Below are 19,495 nucleotides of genomic sequence, written 5' to 3' on the forward strand. Positions count from 1 at the left end.
ACCCCGCAGTTGGTGCTTGGACCGCAGGGTGGCATCATCAAGCCCTCCCTCCACAAGGTGGCCCCGAAGTACAGCTGTAACAAGGTGATTTGCTGCAAGCTCAGTTCCTCAATGCCCCTCCACCCCCAGGAGACCCTTTCAGCACCATGGAGGAGGTCTCTTGGGCCCTAGAGAATGGGTTCTCTAGAGACCCTATGGGCTGGATGTTAAGGGATAATAAACTCTTATTCCTTCAAAGTTTAAATTAGAAATACAACAAAACGCTCCATGATCACATCCATATGGAGAGGGATGCTCTTACCACCCTTGTTTCCCCAGCTGTTTTTGTCACAAGGATGTCATGAAACTATAAAAGAAATCACCCAAGGGTGAATACTCTGGTCCCAAAATGACTCCCAGAGTCACCTCCCTCCTCCTTCCCTCCTGACGCTAATACGATACAGGGGCACATACCCTGGGGAGGAGTGGCAGACTGATTTCACTCAGATGCCCCCTAAAGCTGGATTTAAATATTTTCTAGTATTTGTAGGCCCTTTCACCGGATGGATTGAGGCCTTTCCTTTTTTTTTTTTGAGGCCTTTCCTATCAGAAGAGAAAATGCTACTGAGGTATCCAAATATTTACTAAAAGAAATCTTACCTAGATTCAGACTACCAAGAAACTTACAGGGCAACAATGGACACACTTCTGTAGCCAGAATTAAACTATAGCTGGCTCAAGCTTTAGGGGTCAACTATCACTTATACTCATCATGGAGACCTCAATCCTCAGGTATGGTAGAAAGACCTCATCAAACCCTTAAAAAGACTCTAGCCAAGCTATGTCAAGAATCTTCAGAATCCTGGGTGTCTATGTAACCCATAGGTCTCATGAGAATGAGAACCGCACCTAAAGGAAAGTTACAAATGAGCCCCTTTGAACTCATCTATAGCAGGTCCTTTCTTGGATATGACCTGCTACTAGATGAGGATGCCCGCCATTTGTTATACCATTAGTCTAGGACAGGTACAAAAGGCATCACAGGAACATGGAAACAAAATTCTAGATTTCCGGTCAAGATGGAGGCATAGGTAAACACATCTCACCTCCTCACACAATTACGGCAAAAATTACAACTAGACTACAAAACAAATATCACCCAGAAAAGTCAGAAAATTGAGCTGTATGGAAGTCTGACAACCGAGGATTAAAAGAAGCCACATTCATCCAGACCAGTAGGAGGGGTGGAGATGTGGAGACACAGAGTGGTGCAGAGATGCATGAATGTGGACCAGGCAGTCACAGATCCACATGTAGTGAGTAAAACTTGGGAGGGATACCTCAGGAGTGAGGGATCGAAGCCCCAGACCAGACCACCCAGCCCAGGGTTCCAGTGCCAGGAAGATAAGTCCCTGTAAATTCTGGCTGTAAAAATCAGTAGAGGTCGAGGCAGTGGAAAACTGTAGGATTCTCAGGAGACTCCTCTTAAAGGGCACACAATGGACTTAGGACTTCTGAAGACTCACCCCCTATGAGAGTCAGCACCACGGCAACAGCTAGAAGGGCACTGGTGGAATACAGGGATAAACTGAAGTGACTGGCAACAGGGTGAGTGCTGGCAGACAACTTCCTTCCAGGCAGAACTCCAGAGGCCAGGTAGCTGCATTGTCCCCTCTCTGAGCCCTCCCCCACATAGAGCCACAGAGTGGTGACATTAGTTACCCTGCCCTGGCAATTACCTAAGGCTCCACCCCATTCAAATCACAGGTACACTTTTCTACAACAGGCCATGCTACTAAGACAGGGGGTCAAAGCAGCTCTACCTAATGCATAGAAACAAACACAGAGAGGCTGCCAAATGAGGAGACAAAGAAATATGGTCCAAATGAAAGAACAGAACCAAACTCCAGGAAAAAAAAAAACCTAAATGAAATGGAGATAAGCAATCTATCAGATGCAGAGTTCAAAACACTGGCTATAAGAATGCTCCAGGAACTCACTGAGTAGTTCAACAGCATAAAAAAAGACCAGGCAAAATAAGGTCACATTAAGTGAAATAGAGAAAAATCTACAGTGAATCAACAATGGAGGGGATGAAGTCGAGAATCAAATCAATGATTTAGAAAACAAGGAAGAAAAAAGCATTCAATCAGAACAGAAAGAAGAAAAAATAATTTGCCCTGGCTGGTGTGGATCCGTGGTTGAGTGCTGGCCTGGGAACCAAAGAGTCACCAGTTCAAATCCAGGTGAGGGCACGTGTCTTGCTTGTGGGCCAGTTCCCCAGTAGGGAACGTTTGAGAGGCAACCACACACTGATGTTTCTCTCCCTCTTTTTCACCCTTCCTTCCCCTCTCTCTAAAAAGAAATAAAATCTTTGAAAAACTAATAATAATAAAAAAGAATTTGGAAGATGGAGGCACAGTTAGATATGCTTTGCTTCCTCGCACAACCAAAAGAAGGACAACAACAAATTTAACAAAAATAACAGAACTCCCAGAAAACTGAACTGTGTGGAACTCTGACAACCAAGGAGTTAAAGAGGAAACATTCATCCAGACTGGTAGGAAGGACAGAGATGGGCAGCTGATGCAGAGAGGACATGCAGCAAGGCGTCAGCTGGAGGACCCAGTGGCCAAGGTGGCGGCTGGTGGACCAGGCGGTCCCACACTGTGTGCGAATAACCGGGAAGAACAACTGGGAAGTGAGACAGACCATGCAACCCAGGGTTCCAGCACAGGGAAATAAAGCCTCAAAACCTCTGGCTGTAAAAATCTGTGGGGTTTGCGGAGGTAGGAGAAACTCCCAGCCCCACAGGAAAGTTTATTGGAGAGACCCACAGGGTCCTAGAATGAACACAAACCTACCCATCTGGGAATCAGCACCAAAAGGGCACAAGTTGCTTGTGGGTAGTGGGGGAAGTGACTGAAAGCCAGCTGAGAGTACAGCAAGCGTCACTGTTTCCTCTTAGACCCCTCCCCAACCTAGAGTGCTGCAACTCAGCAATGTGGGTTGCCCTGTCCTGGTGAACACCTAAGCTCCACCCCTTACTACATAACAGGCCTGAGGAGACAAAAAATATGGTCCAAATGAACAGATCAAAGCACCAAAAATAGAACTAAGTGATGAAGAGATAGCCAACCTATCAGATGCAGAGTTCAAAACACTGGTAATCAGGATGTTCACAGAAATGGTTGAGTATGATCACAAAATAGAGGAAGAAGTGAAGGCTATGAAAAGTGAAATAAAGAAAAATGTACAGGGAAGCAACAGTGAAGAGAAGGAAACAGGGACTTAAATTGATGTTTTTCACCAGGAAGAAGAAATAAACATTCAATTAGAGAAGAATGAAGGAACAAGAATTAAAAAAAAAAAAAAATGAGGAGAGCCTTAGGAACCTCTGGGACAACTTTAAATGTCCCAACATCTGAATCATAGGGGTGGCAGAAGGAGAAAAGGAAGAGCAAGAAATTGAAAACTTACTTGAAAAAATAATGAAGGAGAACTTCCCCAATCTGGCAAAGGAAATAGTTTTCCAGGAAATCCAGGAAGATCAGAGAGTCCTGAAGAAGTTGGACCCAAGGAAGCATGCACTAAGGCACATCATAATTATATTACCTAAGATTAAAAATAAGAGAATCCTAAAAGCAGCAAGAGAAAAGGAGACAGCTCCCTACAAAGGAGTTCCCATTAAAGAGCAGAGAAAGTGCTTCCCAGACAAGGTAAAATTAAAGAAGTTCATCATCATCGAGCCATTATTATATGAAATGTTAGAGGGAATTATATGAGAAAAAGAAGAAGATCAAAACTAGGAACATTAAAATGGTAATAAATTCACAACCATCAACAAATCCGAAAATCAAACTAAGCAAACAAGCAGAACAGAATGAGAAGGATAAATATGGAGATCTTTGGAGGGTTATCAGTCGGAGGGGGAAGGGGAAGGATGGGGGGAAGATGCAGGGATTAACAAGTACAAATTGGTAGGTACAAAACAGACAGGGGGATGTTAAGAACAGTATAGGAAATGGATAGCCAAAGAACTTATATGCGTAACTCATGGACATGAACTAAGGGTGGGTATTGCTGGAGGGAATAGGCCTACCAGGTGGAGGCAAGCAAAGGGGAAAATTGGGACAACTGTAATAGCATAATCAATAAAATATATTTTAAAAAATTCTATCTGCTCCCAATAAGGACTACCAACACAAACAGCCAAAACCAGGGGCGTGGTCTAGGAGGGACAATTCTGTTAAGTCCCAACTGCAACCCAGATGGAAGGGCTCACTTCAGGTCCTACTGAAGTGAGGTCCTACTAAGCAACCCAACAGCAGTAAAGCTTATAGGGATAGCCAGTTGGGTTCACATATCTCAAATTAAACCTGTTTCTTGTGAGTGCCCAGAGGAACCACAACCCAAGACTTACTCTGAACCCATTGAGGACCTCAAGTTCCTCTTCAAGAAACAAAAACCTGTTACAGGTAAGTAATGTGGTGACTGGGCTTTAGTATAATTGTCTTTCACACACACACACACACACACACACACACACACATACATGTCTGTCTGGAAAAAAAATAGCCATTGTTAATATAATAATAATGGTTTTCATGACATCGATGTAACCTGGCAGCCAAGGAGAGTGGACTGGAATGCGCATGTGTGAACAACGATGACTTCACTGTACTAGTCAGTGGGGGTGGTAGTTGCTGTTAACTGAGCACGTTTACTCTGTGGCTGTGGAATTCAAAATGACTGATCAGGTAGAGCAATGAATCTGCATTGAATTTTGCATTAACCTTGAATATTTCCCCACAGAAACTATTGGGATGATTCAGAAGCCTGCAGCTATGGGCAACCGGTGATTGGCAGCTTCATCATGACAACGTGCCCACTCATGCATCACATCTTGTGCAGAGTTTTTTGTTGAACCATCAAACACCCAGGTGACTCAGCCTCCCTAGAGCCCAGATTTGGCACCCTGTGATGTCTGGCTTTTCCCAAAACTAAAATCACCTTTGAAAGGGAAGAGATTTCAGAATGTTGATGAGATATAGGAAAACATGACGGGGCAGCTGATGGCGGGGTCCCACCATATGAGGTCCCAAGGCACCTATTTTAAAGGGGACTGAGGCATCATTGTCCTATGTACAATGTTTCTTGTATCTTGTATCTTCTTCAATGAATGTGTCTATTTTTCATAGTACATGGCTGGATACCTTCTTCCTCACCCAAGAACCTTTTTTTCCATTGTTTTTAGAGAGAAAGGGAGAGAGTGAAGTGTCCAGGTGAGAGAGAAACATCAATTGGCTGCCTCTCATCCACACCCAGACCGGGAATCAAACCTGCAATCTTTCAGTTACAGGATGACACCCCAACTAATTGAGCCACATCATAGGCCATATAGTAGGGCTGTCTTTCTCATATTCCTGACACTCTTTCTACTCGTCCGTCATGCCCAGCCTCCTTCCCCAGGAAAACAATTTTCTGTCTCTGTTGGATTTAATCCTTACCAGATAAAGTTCCAGGTTCTCTACTCTGCTCAAATTATTCAAATTCTAACCGACAATGAGTAATATCGTTCTTCCTTCCTTTTTTTTTGCTCACCTGAGGATATGTTTATTGATTTTAGAGAGAGAGAAAAAGAGAGACATCAGTGTGAGAAACCTCGGTCAGTTGCCTCCCATGTGCGCCTCAACTAGGGATTGAACCCACAACCTAGTTATGTACCTTGACTGGGAATCAAACCCGCAGCCTTTTGGTGTACAAGATGATGTTCCAACTAGCTGAGCCATGTGACATGGGCAACAATGTATATTGTTCTTATTTCATGACCCTACTGTACCCAGGACCCCTATGAGGAGAATGGGAGACCAATATATTAATAAACTTTTCCAATATTGTTGCTACTGGAAATCAACTTTATGATTGCTGGATCTGCTGTAGATAGCCAATTACAATAGCACCCCCACCTCAGTTTCAACCTACAGCTCTCAATTTGAATCTAACTCTAATATCAGGGTCCTGCAAGAATTTTAAAAAGGCTAATTATTATTATTATTTTTTTTGTAAACCTCCCTCCAATTCTCAGTGGCTTTCCTGGCACTCGCCTTACCCTGGTCATTAATCAGACTAGTAGCTAGTCACTTCAGATGCTCTTACCTAGTAGCTAGTCAGTTCAGATGCTCTTACCTAGTAGCTAGTCAGTTCAGATGCTCTTACACAGAGTCTCTGTAAGAGCATCTGGACTGACTAGCTACTAGTCTGATTAATGACTAGTATTTATTAATGACTAGCCTCTCTGTCCCAGGCTTGGATCCCATGCCTGTGTCTCCCTTAGATCAGGCAGGGAGAGACATCCATGCCCTGCACCGGCAGGAACTGCGACCCTTGTCAGCAGGGAGCAGTTAGTGAAAACATATCCTTCTCCCTTATTGCCCCTAAAAGATTTCAGGGATGGAAACCTCTGAGGGGGGAATGAGGCATGTCGGTAAAAAGCTAGGAAAATTCCTTGGCAAGTGGAATGGGGAAACTGAGATGGACAGCTGAACAAACTCTGAGCAATCTACAGCCAGACAACAAATCACAAGATCTTCTCTTCCCTAACCAAGGATACTTAGGAGCAAATGGTTTACACATTCCAGATCATACTAGGACAGACCCGCCTCAGTCCTGGTCCCTCTTCAGTGACAGTCTTTGAAGGTGAAATTGACCAAAGAATGACCCTGACCCCTCTCTACGCTTATTTTGATGAATCAGCATATTGAAGCACACACCTGGAACACTGATGAATATTCTATTGGAATCCTCCCCTGAAACGTCCCCTAAAATTCTCCCCTTTGGGAAAAAAAAAACAACAACCCTCAAGATAAAGCAAGCCTGCGTACTCTCTCTCCAGAGCACGCCCATGTCCCCCCTTTCCTCAGGCATATACTTTTGCTTTCTTTCTCCTAAGCTCTAAGGATCTCAATGAGGCTGGCCACCAGGGCAGCAGCAGGCAGCAGCCCCTCCTCCTGGGCTAACCCCCTGAACCTGTCTCTAAGCACCCTTCTTTTGTCTAACTTTGCAGTGAGCCCCCAAAATCAGCCCAGTCTAGGCTCACTCCTATCACTGTGATCTTGCCTCTTCTTGAAGCTCTTTCTTTGTTTCACTGTCCTGAGCTTTAACACACACTGTCCATACCACCTGGCCTGGGGTTGTGAATCTTCCCTGCACGAAGCCAAGAATCCACACATTCCAGACCATGCCAAGGCAGAACCACCTCAGTCCTAGTCCCTTTCTGGTAACAGTAGTACACCCCTAAACCCCATGCTATTCTAGGGTCAACTATATTAGGCTAAACCATATGAAATCGTAGGCATTTGACTCTATATCCTACAAAATGGCACTTTCATATGGTTCAACCAACCACTTCATTTCATTCTCACCACGGGAGCCCCATTAGTTAGGTATTATTGTCCCCACTTTACAGGTGCGAAAACTAAGACTCAGAAGTGAGCCCTAGCCGTCAATGAGTACTGAAACAAAGATTTAAACCCTGTCAATCCTTCCTGTAGAAAATTTTATTTCAACCAAGCTTTTGAGGACACTCCCAGAAGCAAGTTTTCAACAGATTTGAGAAAATGTTCTGGCAAATGACAGTTTTACAGCTTATTTTATACATTTGGAATCAAGGGAGAAAACGTAAGGAAGGTTACATGAACTCTAGTGATAGATTAGGGAAGCAGGAGAAAGCGAAGTGAATAAATGTCTAGGATTGGATAAAAAGTAAAATGGAGATTGGTGGGTACAGGATAGGTAGCATTCAACATTTACAGTGAATAGTCATAGTATGTGGGCAATAAGGTAACAAAGGAACTTCATAGTCCGCACGTTCTAGCGGTCCTGTGCTCCCGGTGCCAGCAGTTGTGCCTCCGAAGTGTCTGGAAAAGAAAATTACTCTGACATTTCAAGGGTATGTTATCCTAGATGCCTAAGAACGATGGACAAGGCTCACTTAAGCTAAAGACTGACCTGCCATGACCCACCCAGTGAGGAGTTCATGATCAGATCATCCTGTGTAAGCAGGTCCCCGAGTTTGCCCAGCCAGCCACGTAGCCTCCTGAACTTGTCCCATCTACTGTGTTGCCCCTTTTCTTCACAACCCCACTGTCTGAATTAGAAGGTCAGAGTGCCTTCTAGCACACCGCAGTGGCAAGGGGAGTAAATGTATTAAACTTAAGACTTAAAAAATCCCGAGGTGTTTGACTTCCATTACAAATCAGAGGTTGTTAGAAACAGCTGAGCCTCGGGAGGACCTTATCAATCTCCATCCGAGCGCCTGATTTCCCACGCCCAGCAGCAGCCGCCCATTGCCTTCATTTTTCATTCCTCCCAACCGCACGGGGCGCCACATGCCAACGTCTCTTCTGGAGGGACCTCCGCTCACCCGCAAGGTCCCTCTTGTTTCTCTATGCAGCCGCGCCGATCGGCGGCGCAGACCCCCCCTCCCCCAAACTAATCGCATCCCTCCCACCCCACGGCACCGCCACCCACCCACCCGGCCAGCCCCGCGCAGGCGCCGCGAGCGTGGAACCCGGAGCGGCGGCGTGCCGAGGGGCCGGCTGGGTGTCCGTTGGTCCGGAGCGGGCCACGTGGCCACGGCGGCGCCTCCTGCGCGTGCGCAGACTGGCTCAGCGCGCCCGTGACGGAACGACGAGGCGTGGGGAAGTGCGACCTCGCCCTCCGGGCCCGGCCCCCGCCCCTTGGCTTGCCGCTCCGCCCCCGCGGGGCGTCCCGGGCCGCTAGCTCCCTCGGCTGTGGCCGCGCGCGGCCCGGGGTCGCCGCCGTAAGTACTCGCGAGGCCTGCGCGTGCAGCCGCCGCCGCGGGGACGGGAGGGGCGGGGCGTGCGAGGCCTGCCCCGCCGGCTGGAGCGAGCGGAGTGCGGGGCCCGGACTGTGGCCCCGAGCGGCCGTTCCTGGCTCGACGGGCTTCGCTCGAGGCCGGGCGGCGGGCGACACAGGTCGGGCACGGAGATTGCTCCCCGGGAAGCAGGCGTTGGCTGTTCTGGGCGGCCTCTGAAGGAGACGAGGGAAGAGCTCCAATTGCTCCCCGAAGGGAGGCCTCGGAGCCTGCCCTGCAATCGCGGGTGGCAGCTAGTGTTTTTTGGGGGGGTCGGGGTGTGCAGACCCCGCCCTCTCCCTCCGCGGAGTACTTGAAATAGCGCTGGTCTGCGAGAATCGCCCCTCTTGGGTTCCTGTCCGCACTCTTTGTTCTTCGGGAGAAAGGAGCCCTCGATGGGGAGCGGAGTAACCTCCTTTCCCGGGACCGCAGAGCTGGGAGCCAAACCCAGAGTTTAAACGTCGCCGTCTTTGACCGGGTGTAAAGTTTTCGCACCGAGAAGCCCCTAGGGACCAGGGAAAGACCCTTGCGATCCAGGCTTGAGGCTTGTTTACGTTTGGCCTATTCGTGTGAAAACTCCTAAAGCGTCGTATGGAAGCTGCCATCTCCAAACTGAACTCTGAGCTGAACAGGCCCCCTCTCTGGGCACTGTTCACACAGTCTTTGTAGCCCAGCTGATTTTGAAAGGATCTCGCCTTGTAGCTAAGCCAGGTCTCTCTGGCTTAACTCATTAAGAACTCCTTAAATTAGTTAAAACGACATCGCATGAAGATTGAGTGTAATTAAGACCTGTCAAATACACTTAAGTTCCAGCTCCTCTGTATTTCTAAGCAAATTGCTTGACCTCCCTGCACCTGAGTACGTAGAACACGAACGCTTTGAAATAGGCTATCTTTCAGGTGTATTCCTCTTGAAGAGTGTCTGTGAATTTTATTACCACTCCCATTCCCCCCATTCTTCACCTTTTAAGCCTGTTCTCCATCTCTTGAGAGGAATGGGCAGTGGCAGTCGAAGGTGGGAGTACCTTTCAGTTTGAAAAAGATGGTAGTCTCTGAGTTATCTCTTCCCTGGACAAGAAAAATTCTCTCTGAACTACCTTTTCCTCCTTGTGTTAACAGCAGAAATCAAGCAACAACAGCTCTTGGAGAGAGGCTAAGTGTTCCTTGACTTACACAGTGACAAAGACCTGGAGAAAGTTGGGACTTCCGGCCACTCTGCCATCATCCCACCACCCGGTCCAGGACAGCCTGGGCTGGACGTCAGTGCCTCCTTTGTGCTCTGTGATCGTCTAGACTAGCTCCTGACTGTTTATTTCCAGCCTCTCGCACCCAGTGCTCAGATCTTCGTGTTCTGCTTCTCAGCTGCTCTGGAAGGTGAATGAAGTCTTGCTTTTTAAAATCATTTTTGTATGGTTTTTGTCTCTGTGTAGGTGCATTTAGGTGCTTTGGCTTAGGTATCCAACAGAGAGTTCATTCATTCACTCATTCAATGAATATGTGTTGAGAGACTGGCCGTAGAGGCAGTGAAACAGTCAAAGCCTATGCCACCATAGACCTTTCCTTCTGGCGGGAGAGAAACACAACCAACAAACATTTTGTATGTCAGAGCACGGTAAATGCTGTGGGACAAGACAACGCAGGGAAGGGAGGGAGAGTATGCTACTGTGTGTGTGTTGGAGTTGTGCTGTTTTATGTAGGATGGTCAAGGTGACCTTAGAGCAGAGATCTGAAAGAGTGACGGAGCAAGCCGTGTGGATATCTGGGTGCAAAGCATTCCGAGAAGGGGGAACAGCAGGGACAGAGGCCCTGTGCTGAGAAATGCTCCGTATGTTTGAAGAATAACAAGGAGATAGTTGTGGAATCTTAGAGGTAATCTTCCTGTTTACATTTAGAGTTGACTTTTTAGGGAGAGCCCTTGCAAGAGTCCAAGAGTAACCTCTGATTTTTTGAAAAAACTTTTTATTATGAAATTTTCCCACTACACAAAAGTTGAGACCCTAAGAAACTCATGTACCCTTTACCCAGGTTCATCCATACTTGGCATTTTGCCACACTTATTTCAAGTATCCTTCCCCTCCCCCCTTTTTGTGTTGGAGCAGTATTTTAAAGCAGACCTCAGATACCAGGCTATTTCATCTCTGAACACTTCATTTGCAACTTCCTTTCGCATATGGTTTTTGATAGGTCAGGCAGGGCTGTTGGCTGGGGGACTGCTGTGCTGTTTGCCCTGGCATTGTGCCTCACCATCCCCCATCCTGGGTGTCCCCATCCTGGGTCAGTTACCAGGCTGGAGTTGGCGTCTGAGGAACTGACCACAGGCCGTTGGAACACACAAGGATTTAGAACCATGCTTCTCATATTTTATGCATCAGAAAAGCTTGGAGGGCTTGCTGGAACACAGGGCATTGGACTCCATCTCTGGAGTTTCTAATTCAGTGTATCTCAGTAGGGGTCCTCAGATTTGCATTTTGAACAAGTTCCCTGGGGTACTGATGCTGCAGATCAGCAAAGCCTACTCAAGAACCACTGGTTTAGAAACCTAAGGTCCAACGGAACCGTACTGGAGACCAACAAGCCCTCTGTTTAAGGTTGGAGTGGGTGAGACTGAGCTATGTGCAGAGCCAGGAAGTCCTACAACGGTGGTTCTTTTTTGAAGGACTAAGGGTTCGTGTTTTTTTGAGCATTTGTTGGGATGATTGTATTTTTAATTTGGGGAGTAGGTTCCAAGATGAGTCTGGGGCATTACTTTGGCCATAACAGGTCAAACTGTATCTACCAGAGGGTGTTCAGTATTGTCGAGGACTTTTTAAGTTAGGTATGATTGTCATATAAAGGCTTCTAGTGATACTTATGTTTGGTAAGAGATTATGACTCAACTTGGGGAGTAATTAGGGGTTAAAAACTACCCCCCAAAATCTGATTCTGATGGATGTTAGTACCGTGAAAAGTGTTCCAGATGGGCTGATGTGATAGAGTAGCATGAGCACCTGGTCCTGCCGCCGCTGCTGTTGGCTTCAGCGTTGACACAGGACTCTGAACTAGAGCAGTGACTTGCTCCAATCCCAGCTCTTGAGCTTCTGTGGAACAGTAGTGGCTTCTGGTTCAGTATCTTTAAAGAACTGTGTGTACAAGTGTGTGGTCATGCATGCAAGCATGTCTCTGTACAAGTGTCTGTACATATGTATAATGAAAGTACCCATAAACGTGTGTGTCTGTGTATAAACCACCAGCTTTTCAGTGGTGACGAAATCAATTGTTGTCCACTTTCCACAGGACAGTGACTTGTTGCCACCACAGCAGCAGAGCCTGCCGTCCCCAGCAGATCTCCACAGTCAGTCCCTGACATCGCCCCCTCCCTTGCCACCTCCTAAATGCCCATCTCGTTGGCCTGGGTTCAGCTGGTGGTATGGAGGGGTGCTGCCTAGCACTGACCTGGGAGTGTGTGTGACCCACTGACCCAATGGTGAGGACTGACTGCCTACCTCTGCAACTGATCACCCAGGGGGTAGATGGGATAAAGCAGACCTCGTTTTTTCCTGGTGTTTTCCCTCCCACCCCTTTGGAAGGTAGAGTGGCTCTTTGCAGTTAAGGGAAGGAGAGGGGGCATGGGAACAATATTACTTGGTGTGTGTATGGGTGGACATTCTTGGGAAGGAAAGGGATAGAAAGGGAGTGAAGAAGCAAGGGAGGTTAGGTGTGCTTTGGAACTGTCTGGGGTCCCTAGATGATCCTAGAAGGGCCAGCTTACACTAGACCCTAGGCATGCCTAGGAGTCAACTTCGACGTTGAATTCTTCTCCGTCCCTTCCCACTCTGGCTACCAGATCCTCAGTTATACTGGACACTTCAGAAGGCCAAATTCTCTGCCGGTTTTCTCCATCCCACCAAGTCAGAGGTAGACCACGGATACAACCAGATTTAGGAAGAGATTCAGATGCTTCCAAAGGATGAGGTGAAGGAAATGAAGGGATTAGGGACTCAATTATTGCTGTCCCAAGGGACCTCCCCTTTGTGGGGATCTGTTTCCCACCCTATCGCCCCACTCCGTTCCGTGGGGAAACAAATCAATAAAGGGTTGTGTTGTTATTTCTCATTACTAGGACATCAAAGGCCAGTTTTGGAATGATGATGATTCAGAGGGAGATAATGAATCAGAGGAATTTCTCTATGGAGTTCAGGTGAGATTACAGCCCCTAAGATCCATGTAGGATGGTCAAAATGCACCTCTGGATGCACCAAGAGGGAAAGCAGTTATTCTGGACCAGAGACACAGTGTTGGTGTGGTCTCAGCATTATCTTGTCAGAGCTGATACATCCTTGTTCTTGCCTGGGATTCATACCTTTCCAGTGTAATCTACATCCTCTGTATCGGGGGCTACCCATGTGTTCTTATTTGGAAGTAATTATTTTCTGATTTTTCACTACTAGCCAGAAAGGTCATTTCAATCATTAAGGTAACATTTGTTGAAAATTGCCCTGCCAGTGATTGCTTAATGCCATCACTACCCAAGGCACAATCCTGAGCAGGAATGTGAGACTCTTCAGGCAGAACCAATCTGAGTTAAATTCTGTGCTCTTCAGTCTGTTCTAAGTTCTCATAGAAGGGACACCTAAGTATTCTGCTCAGAATCTGAGGAAAAGCTTTGAGATGTGAACTTCAGCAAAGCCTGCAGTTGATCTACCGAAACTTCTTAGGGTGGACGGAGGGAGACCGGTCTGTCAGTGAAATCCCCAGCTAGAGCTGCTTCCAAGAGCCCCTGCGTATACACAGCTTTTTCCTATGTGTACTGCTGCTGCTTGGTTTTTCTGTTCCTGGTGCTGCTGCTTTGTATTTTCCACCCCTCTTTAACGCTGTCTTCCTCCCCACCCCTACTGCTTTCGCTGCTGGTTCAGGGGAGCTGTGCAGCTGACCTATACCGACACCCACAGCTGGATGCGGACATCGAAGCCGTGAAGGGGATCTACAGTGAGAACTCTGTGTCCATCAGGTGGGACTCCACTGCAGGGGCGGCAGGGGAGCGAGCCCCTTTTTTCTGGGCCGTTAAAAGGCTAGAGGTTTTTTCTTCTTAGGGTATGATAGGGGATCTGTGTACACTAATAAATTAGTTATGAGCTTAATGATTCTGAGAGTTGCTCAGAGCACTTAAGCGTGGCCTCCCTTTCTTTGAACAGGAGAAAGTAGGGAAGTAGAGCCACTTTTCTTAGAAATTCCCTTTTGTCCTCCTAGACCCCTTTAGACTGATAGTTGCGCCTTTAAGGTAAGAAAGGCTTCTGGCCTGGACAAGGCCATGATTATTAGGTGGCTTGAGGCTGTAGCTAAGAGCCTAGGTACAGAGTTACCTTTTACCATTCCCTCTCCCCTGGCCCCAGGCTCAGTTCTCCCTCCACCTCAGCCTCTGTTCCCTTCTTTCTCCCTTAATGAGTCTCACCTGTGGTCGCCTTTATCTCTGTAGAGAATATGGAACTATCGATGACGTGGACATTGACCTCAACATTAACATCAGCTTCCTCGATGTAAGTGGTACTGGTGCCTGCCAATAGTGTATGTAGCAGGACTTGTGGATTTTACCGTGTTGGCCAGCAGTCTCTTTCTGAGTGCTGTATGTGGAGCACGTACTCTCCAGCCCTGTCTTTTAGATCATAAGCAGACAGTGGTGTGTACTGCCGTTTGCATGTGTGTGTCATGGAGGGAAAACATCAAGCCTATTTCTCTTTGTTGCTAAACTGGAAACGATTTCCTTTACGCTTTTAGGAGGAAGTCTCTACAGCTTGGAAGGTCCTCCGGACAGAACCTATTGTGTTGAGGCTGCGATTTTCTCTTTCTCAGTACCTCGATGGACCAGGTAAGGGCGGTGACTTTGGGCAAGTGTGTTCTCTGAGAGCAAATCCAAAGTCCTAAATTTAGTGACACAGAGAAAAACTAGGAACAAGGACCTTTGGCATAATCTGCAGGCCGTTGGTAGCGGTGGCTTTTCAGTCTCCTCTCACTGGTTTCTTCATTTCCTCTCGCCTGATAGCAGTCCCCTCAAATCATTGGTGAATGAAATTGTTTTCTTTGGTTCCTAGGTATTATTTATTCCTCCCCTTCCCCTCAGCTTCCTCATAGAACCTGAGAATATTTGAGTTGGTCAGTCAGCTCCCAGAATCTACCCTTTGCCACAAATGTTTTCTTTTCCACTGCTATTGTTTAGAGCACCGTTAGAATTTGAGGAAGCTAGTCCACTGAGCCATAGCTTTGGACTCCCAGGAGGATAGAGATGTGTACATACTAGGAGCTTTCTCTTCTCTTTGCAGAACCATCAATTGAGGTTTTCCAGCCATCGAATAAGGAAGGGTTTGGGCTGGGTCTTCAATTGAAAAAGTAAGAACTTTGATCTTTCTGGATATGGACATATGTGATGGATAGGCAGATGGAATGTTTTTTTCCCAAAAATGTCTTTCTGAGATATGCCCAAGGAAAACTAAAATAAATTTGGGGAGCCAAATTTATGGTTAGGCAGTGGAGCCTGTGGTTCTGGGGTGCTGGCCTTGAGACATCTTGAAGGTAAGAAGATAGGTTCTCCCTAGCTGGTGAGGCTCAGTGGATTGAGCACTAGCCTCCAAACCAAAGGGTCACTGGTTCGATTCCTTGTCGGGGCACATGCCTGGGCTGTGGGCCAGGTACCCTGTTGGGGGCGTGCTAGAGACTACCAATTGATGTTTCCCTCTCTCTCTCCTTCGCTCCCCCTTTCTCTAGAAAGTAATAAATAAAATCTTTTTTTTAAAAAAGAGGGAAGAATGTAGGTTCATTAGTACTTAATATTTAAGGAAAAGTACAACCCTGGAATTAAAGCCACATTTCCTCTTGTAGTTTTCTTAGAGTGGGGCCTAGGAGCTCAGATAGTTTCAGTTTATTGAATGTGTTGGGCACCTTGCTAAGTATTTGGTATACAAAGGAAAATGAGTTACAGATTCTACCTTTAGTGAATTCCAAGTAGAATCCAGTGGATACATGTTCTGATACCAGGGAATTAAGTTTTAGAAAGAACACAGAGGAAGAATGACTCAGTCTGGTGGCAGGTGGAAGACAATGAATGAATGAATGGATGGGAGGTGTAATGGTTTCCAAGGATAGATAAAAGTTGCCTGTGTAGACAGACACTAAGAGTAAATAATGTTTGCTAGGGTACAGTAACACGAAGTAGCATATATGTAGGAAGCTTCAAGTACTTAAATATTGCTATTAAAATGCAAGGGAAAAGTGGTAGGAACTGAAGCCAGAGAAGTAGCGAGGGGTCCAAATCAGAGAGGATCTTGGCCTTTTATATTGTAGGCAGTGGGAACATTGAAAGGTTTTAGGCAAAGAGAAGACATAATTGGTTTAGTTTTGAAAACATTATTCTGGTAAGACTGTGCAAAGTAGATAGGAGGATGTCAGACAAGAGACTAGAACTGGGTTAGTAGGAGGCTTTCGTGGAAGTCCGCCGTGAGACGGTGAGGACTGGCACCAAAGTATGGCTGTGGGTAAGAGCAGAGACGAGAGATATGCTGGAGAGATTTATGACGTGTGAACACGTAAGATGTGTCTTTGGGCTCTCCGAGCAGCACCGTGGCAGTGGGCAAGAGTAAGTGCCTTATAAAAGACGGCAGAGAAGAAGCCAGGAGGAAAGCGGTTGGTCCATTTTCTAAGAAAGACAGGTGTGATGCGGAAGTACCAGTGATGGCAAATGTAAGAAGTACTGGAAACACACTAGTCATGGGAACTCAAGGATCCGAAATCGCATCCGGTGGTCTCAGAAGGTCGTGTTTTCGAAGTGAGCCTAGCTGATCTGCAGAACGATGGAGTTGCATTTAGAAAATTCAAACTAGTTACTGAGGATGTTCAGGTCAGAAACCGCCTGACTGATTTCCGTGGCACGATCTTACCGTGACAAAATGTGCTTCGTGGTCAAAAATGGCAGACCATTACTGAACCTCGTGTTGGATGTCAAGACTACTGGTGGTTATTTGCTTGGTCTAGTCCGTGTTTGTTTTACTTAAAAAATGCAACAGTCAGATGCAGAAGACCGTTTATTCTCAGCATCAGCAGGCCCACAAAACCCGGAAGAGGACGATGGACATCATGACCTGAGAGGCGCAGACAAATGACCAAAAGAAGCGGTCAGTGAACGGACCCCAGGTGGCACGGGGAAGACATGGAGAAGCCTGCCAATGTGTTTGTCCACTCCATGATGTGTTTGTTGTTTTTTTAATTCTCACCCAGAGATACGCATATTGATTTTAGAGAGGCAGGGAGGGAAGCGGGGAGTGACAAACATCACTCGGTTGCATCCCGGTTGCATCCTGTAATGAATGCTCCCTGTCCGGGGATCGAACCTGCCACCTTTTGCCGCACAGGATATCACTCCAACCAGTTGAGCCACCTAGCCAGGGCACTCCGTGATGTCTTTGTTACAAAAGTCAAAGTGCTGGGGAAACCTAACTTTGCATCAGGAAAACTCATGGCGCTTCATGATGAAGGTCGCAATTCTGGAAAAGCTGCTGAGGTTCAGACAGGTACTAAAGTTGAATAAGCTGCTGGATATGAGCCCCCAGTGACAAAAAAGAATCCTATTGGTGATATTTTTAAAAATCAGGACGACCTGACGATTGATTTGGTTATGTCGTATATGGTCATAAGCCAAGGAATAGTGGAAAGTCACTCCTAGGTTTCCATCCCAGATGGCTGGGTAAAGTATAATACTACCAATTTAAATAGGGATTTAAGAAGAAGAGCAGATTTGTGGAATGAGGGTAATTCTGTTTTAAACATGTTATTTAAAGGTACCCTTGGGATATTTAAATGGACATGCTTACTAAATTGATATGTAGATTGGGTACTTACAGGAGACTTTAGGGTGACAGATATATCAGTGTATGGGTGGAAATTACGAGTGTGGAATTTGAGATTGCTAAAGGAGAGTGCAATGGAGTGAAAAGATCAAAGGTAAAACACCCTTGACACTCAGGCAAAGTCCCCAAGAAATTAGCAGGGGAGCCAGAGGAAGAAGAGACACTGAGGGGAGGTCAGGGAAGTTAGAGAAGAATAGGAAGAGAAAGGTGACACAAGGAGGGCCAGGTGCCAGAGAGGGTAAGAGGAGAATTTAGGAGCTTCTGTTGGATTTAGCATCACCGAGAGGGCAATTGTGGTGAAGTAGTGAAGGTAGAATATGTTGAGAAGTTAGTGATTGGCAACAAAGTATAAACAATAGGTATGGATGGAGAAATTTGGGTGAGGGTAGGAGAGAAAGAGGGGGAGAGAGCTGAGGGACAGAAACTTGAAACTTTGTAGACTTTGGGCAAGGAATTGACAGGAGAGAGGGATGGTTGATGGATCAAGGCCCCTAAAGAGGCAAGAAGGGACTGAGATCTAGAGAACAGATAGAGGAATGGGTCCTTAATGAGAGGGTTACCTTGTCCCCAGAGAACGGAGGGATGGAAGTAAGGGTGGAAATGGAAAATGATTTGGTAGTAGGGGTGGAAGATTAAGAAAGCTGATACCTGATGGCTAAGGTTTTCTCTATTTAGAAGGAAGAGAAGTCATTTGTTGCAGGTGAAGTTAGTTGCTTAAAAAAGGTGGTAAATATTAGGATTATAGCTTAAAGCAACAATTTTCAACCTTTTTCATCTCATGGTACACATAAACTAATTACTAAAATTCTGCAGCACAACAAAAAATAAGTATAATTTTAATTCAGTCACACCAGACAGCTATCGTTGTATTGTTGTGTTGGCTGTTGTCTTTTTTTTTAATTTGACAATCTAAGGGAAAAGAGATCATTACCCCTGACTAAACAGTCAGGTACTGCATGGTTTAAAAATTCTTACGGCACACCAGTGTGCCGTGGCACACCGGTTGAAAATCGTTGGCTTTGAGTAATGCTAGAGAGAACGGATCAAGGACAAATGAAAGACTTGATCAGACTAGCTGAGGACCCAGCTCAAGTTGGAAACCATAAATTTGCAGATGTAATTTTTAACCTAGCAATGTCAGTACCTCTCATGTATCACAAGGCAGAGGGCTATACTCACCTCTCTCCCACTACTTTTGTTTCACTCATTGCCAAGTATATAGTGATTCTTGGCAATGAATTCCAAGGCTTATAACTTGAAGGTGCGTGCCTGAGATCTCTCTCTAAAGGCAAAGAATCTCAGTTTACTTTGGTCCCTTAGACAAGGTGATGGGAGTGGGCGTTGGCGCCCTAGGGTAAATAGGTACTTTAGCACAGTACATTCCCATGTGCCAAGGTCACGTGCGGCAGGGCCGCGCTCAGACACACTCCCCCACCACAACTGCCTTTGCAGTACCCGGGTCCGAGTTTTAGATTAGTTTCCTTTCATAGTCCTATTTCTTGACCAGTTCCCCTGCCTGAGCTTTCCTAAGCCTGTTTTCTTTGATTCTTTAGGATCCTGGGTATGTTCACATCCCAACAATGGAAACATCTCAGCAACGATTTCTTGAAGTCCCAGCAGGAGAAGAGGCACAGTTGGTTCAAGGCAACGGGTACCATCAAGAAGTTCCGGGCTGGCCTCAGCATCTTTTCACCCATCCCCAAGTACGTGCTCCTCCATGAGCTAATTGTCTCCAATCGCTTGGTCTTGTCTAAGCTCCTACTCTACCT

The 19,495-nt window shown here is 46.3% G+C and overlaps 1 protein-coding gene across 15 annotated transcripts in view; it reads left to right on the forward strand.

The window, feature by feature from the left end:
- The first annotated feature begins 8,661 nt into the window (after nt 1-8,661).
- PARP6 (poly(ADP-ribose) polymerase family member 6) overlaps nt 8,662-19,495 on the forward strand; it is a 29,292-nt gene continuing 18,458 nt past the window's right edge. For 7 of the 15 annotated variants that reach the window (XR_008427326.1, XR_008427327.1, XM_045192795.2 and 4 more), the window contains exons 1-10: nt 8,807-8,978; nt 9,976-10,230; nt 12,130-12,319; nt 12,680-12,807; nt 12,956-13,033; nt 13,749-13,843; nt 14,309-14,369; nt 14,608-14,698; nt 15,150-15,216; nt 19,280-19,429. Coding sequence is in view for 11 of the 15 variants with exons in the window: in XM_045192795.2 (XP_045048730.1) it covers nt 12,790-12,807; nt 12,956-13,033; nt 13,749-13,843; nt 14,309-14,369; nt 14,608-14,698; nt 15,150-15,216; nt 19,280-19,429 (560 nt within the window). In the remaining 4 variants the exon portion in view is untranslated. The other 8 variants (XR_011651423.1, XR_011651424.1, XM_053928341.1 and 5 more) reach the window with 3 other exon arrangements.

The sequence above is a fragment of the Desmodus rotundus genome, chromosome 7 (assembly GCF_022682495.2).
Source record: "Desmodus rotundus isolate HL8 chromosome 7, HLdesRot8A.1, whole genome shotgun sequence".
NCBI classification, from domain to species: Eukaryota; Metazoa; Chordata; class Mammalia; order Chiroptera; family Phyllostomidae; genus Desmodus; species Desmodus rotundus.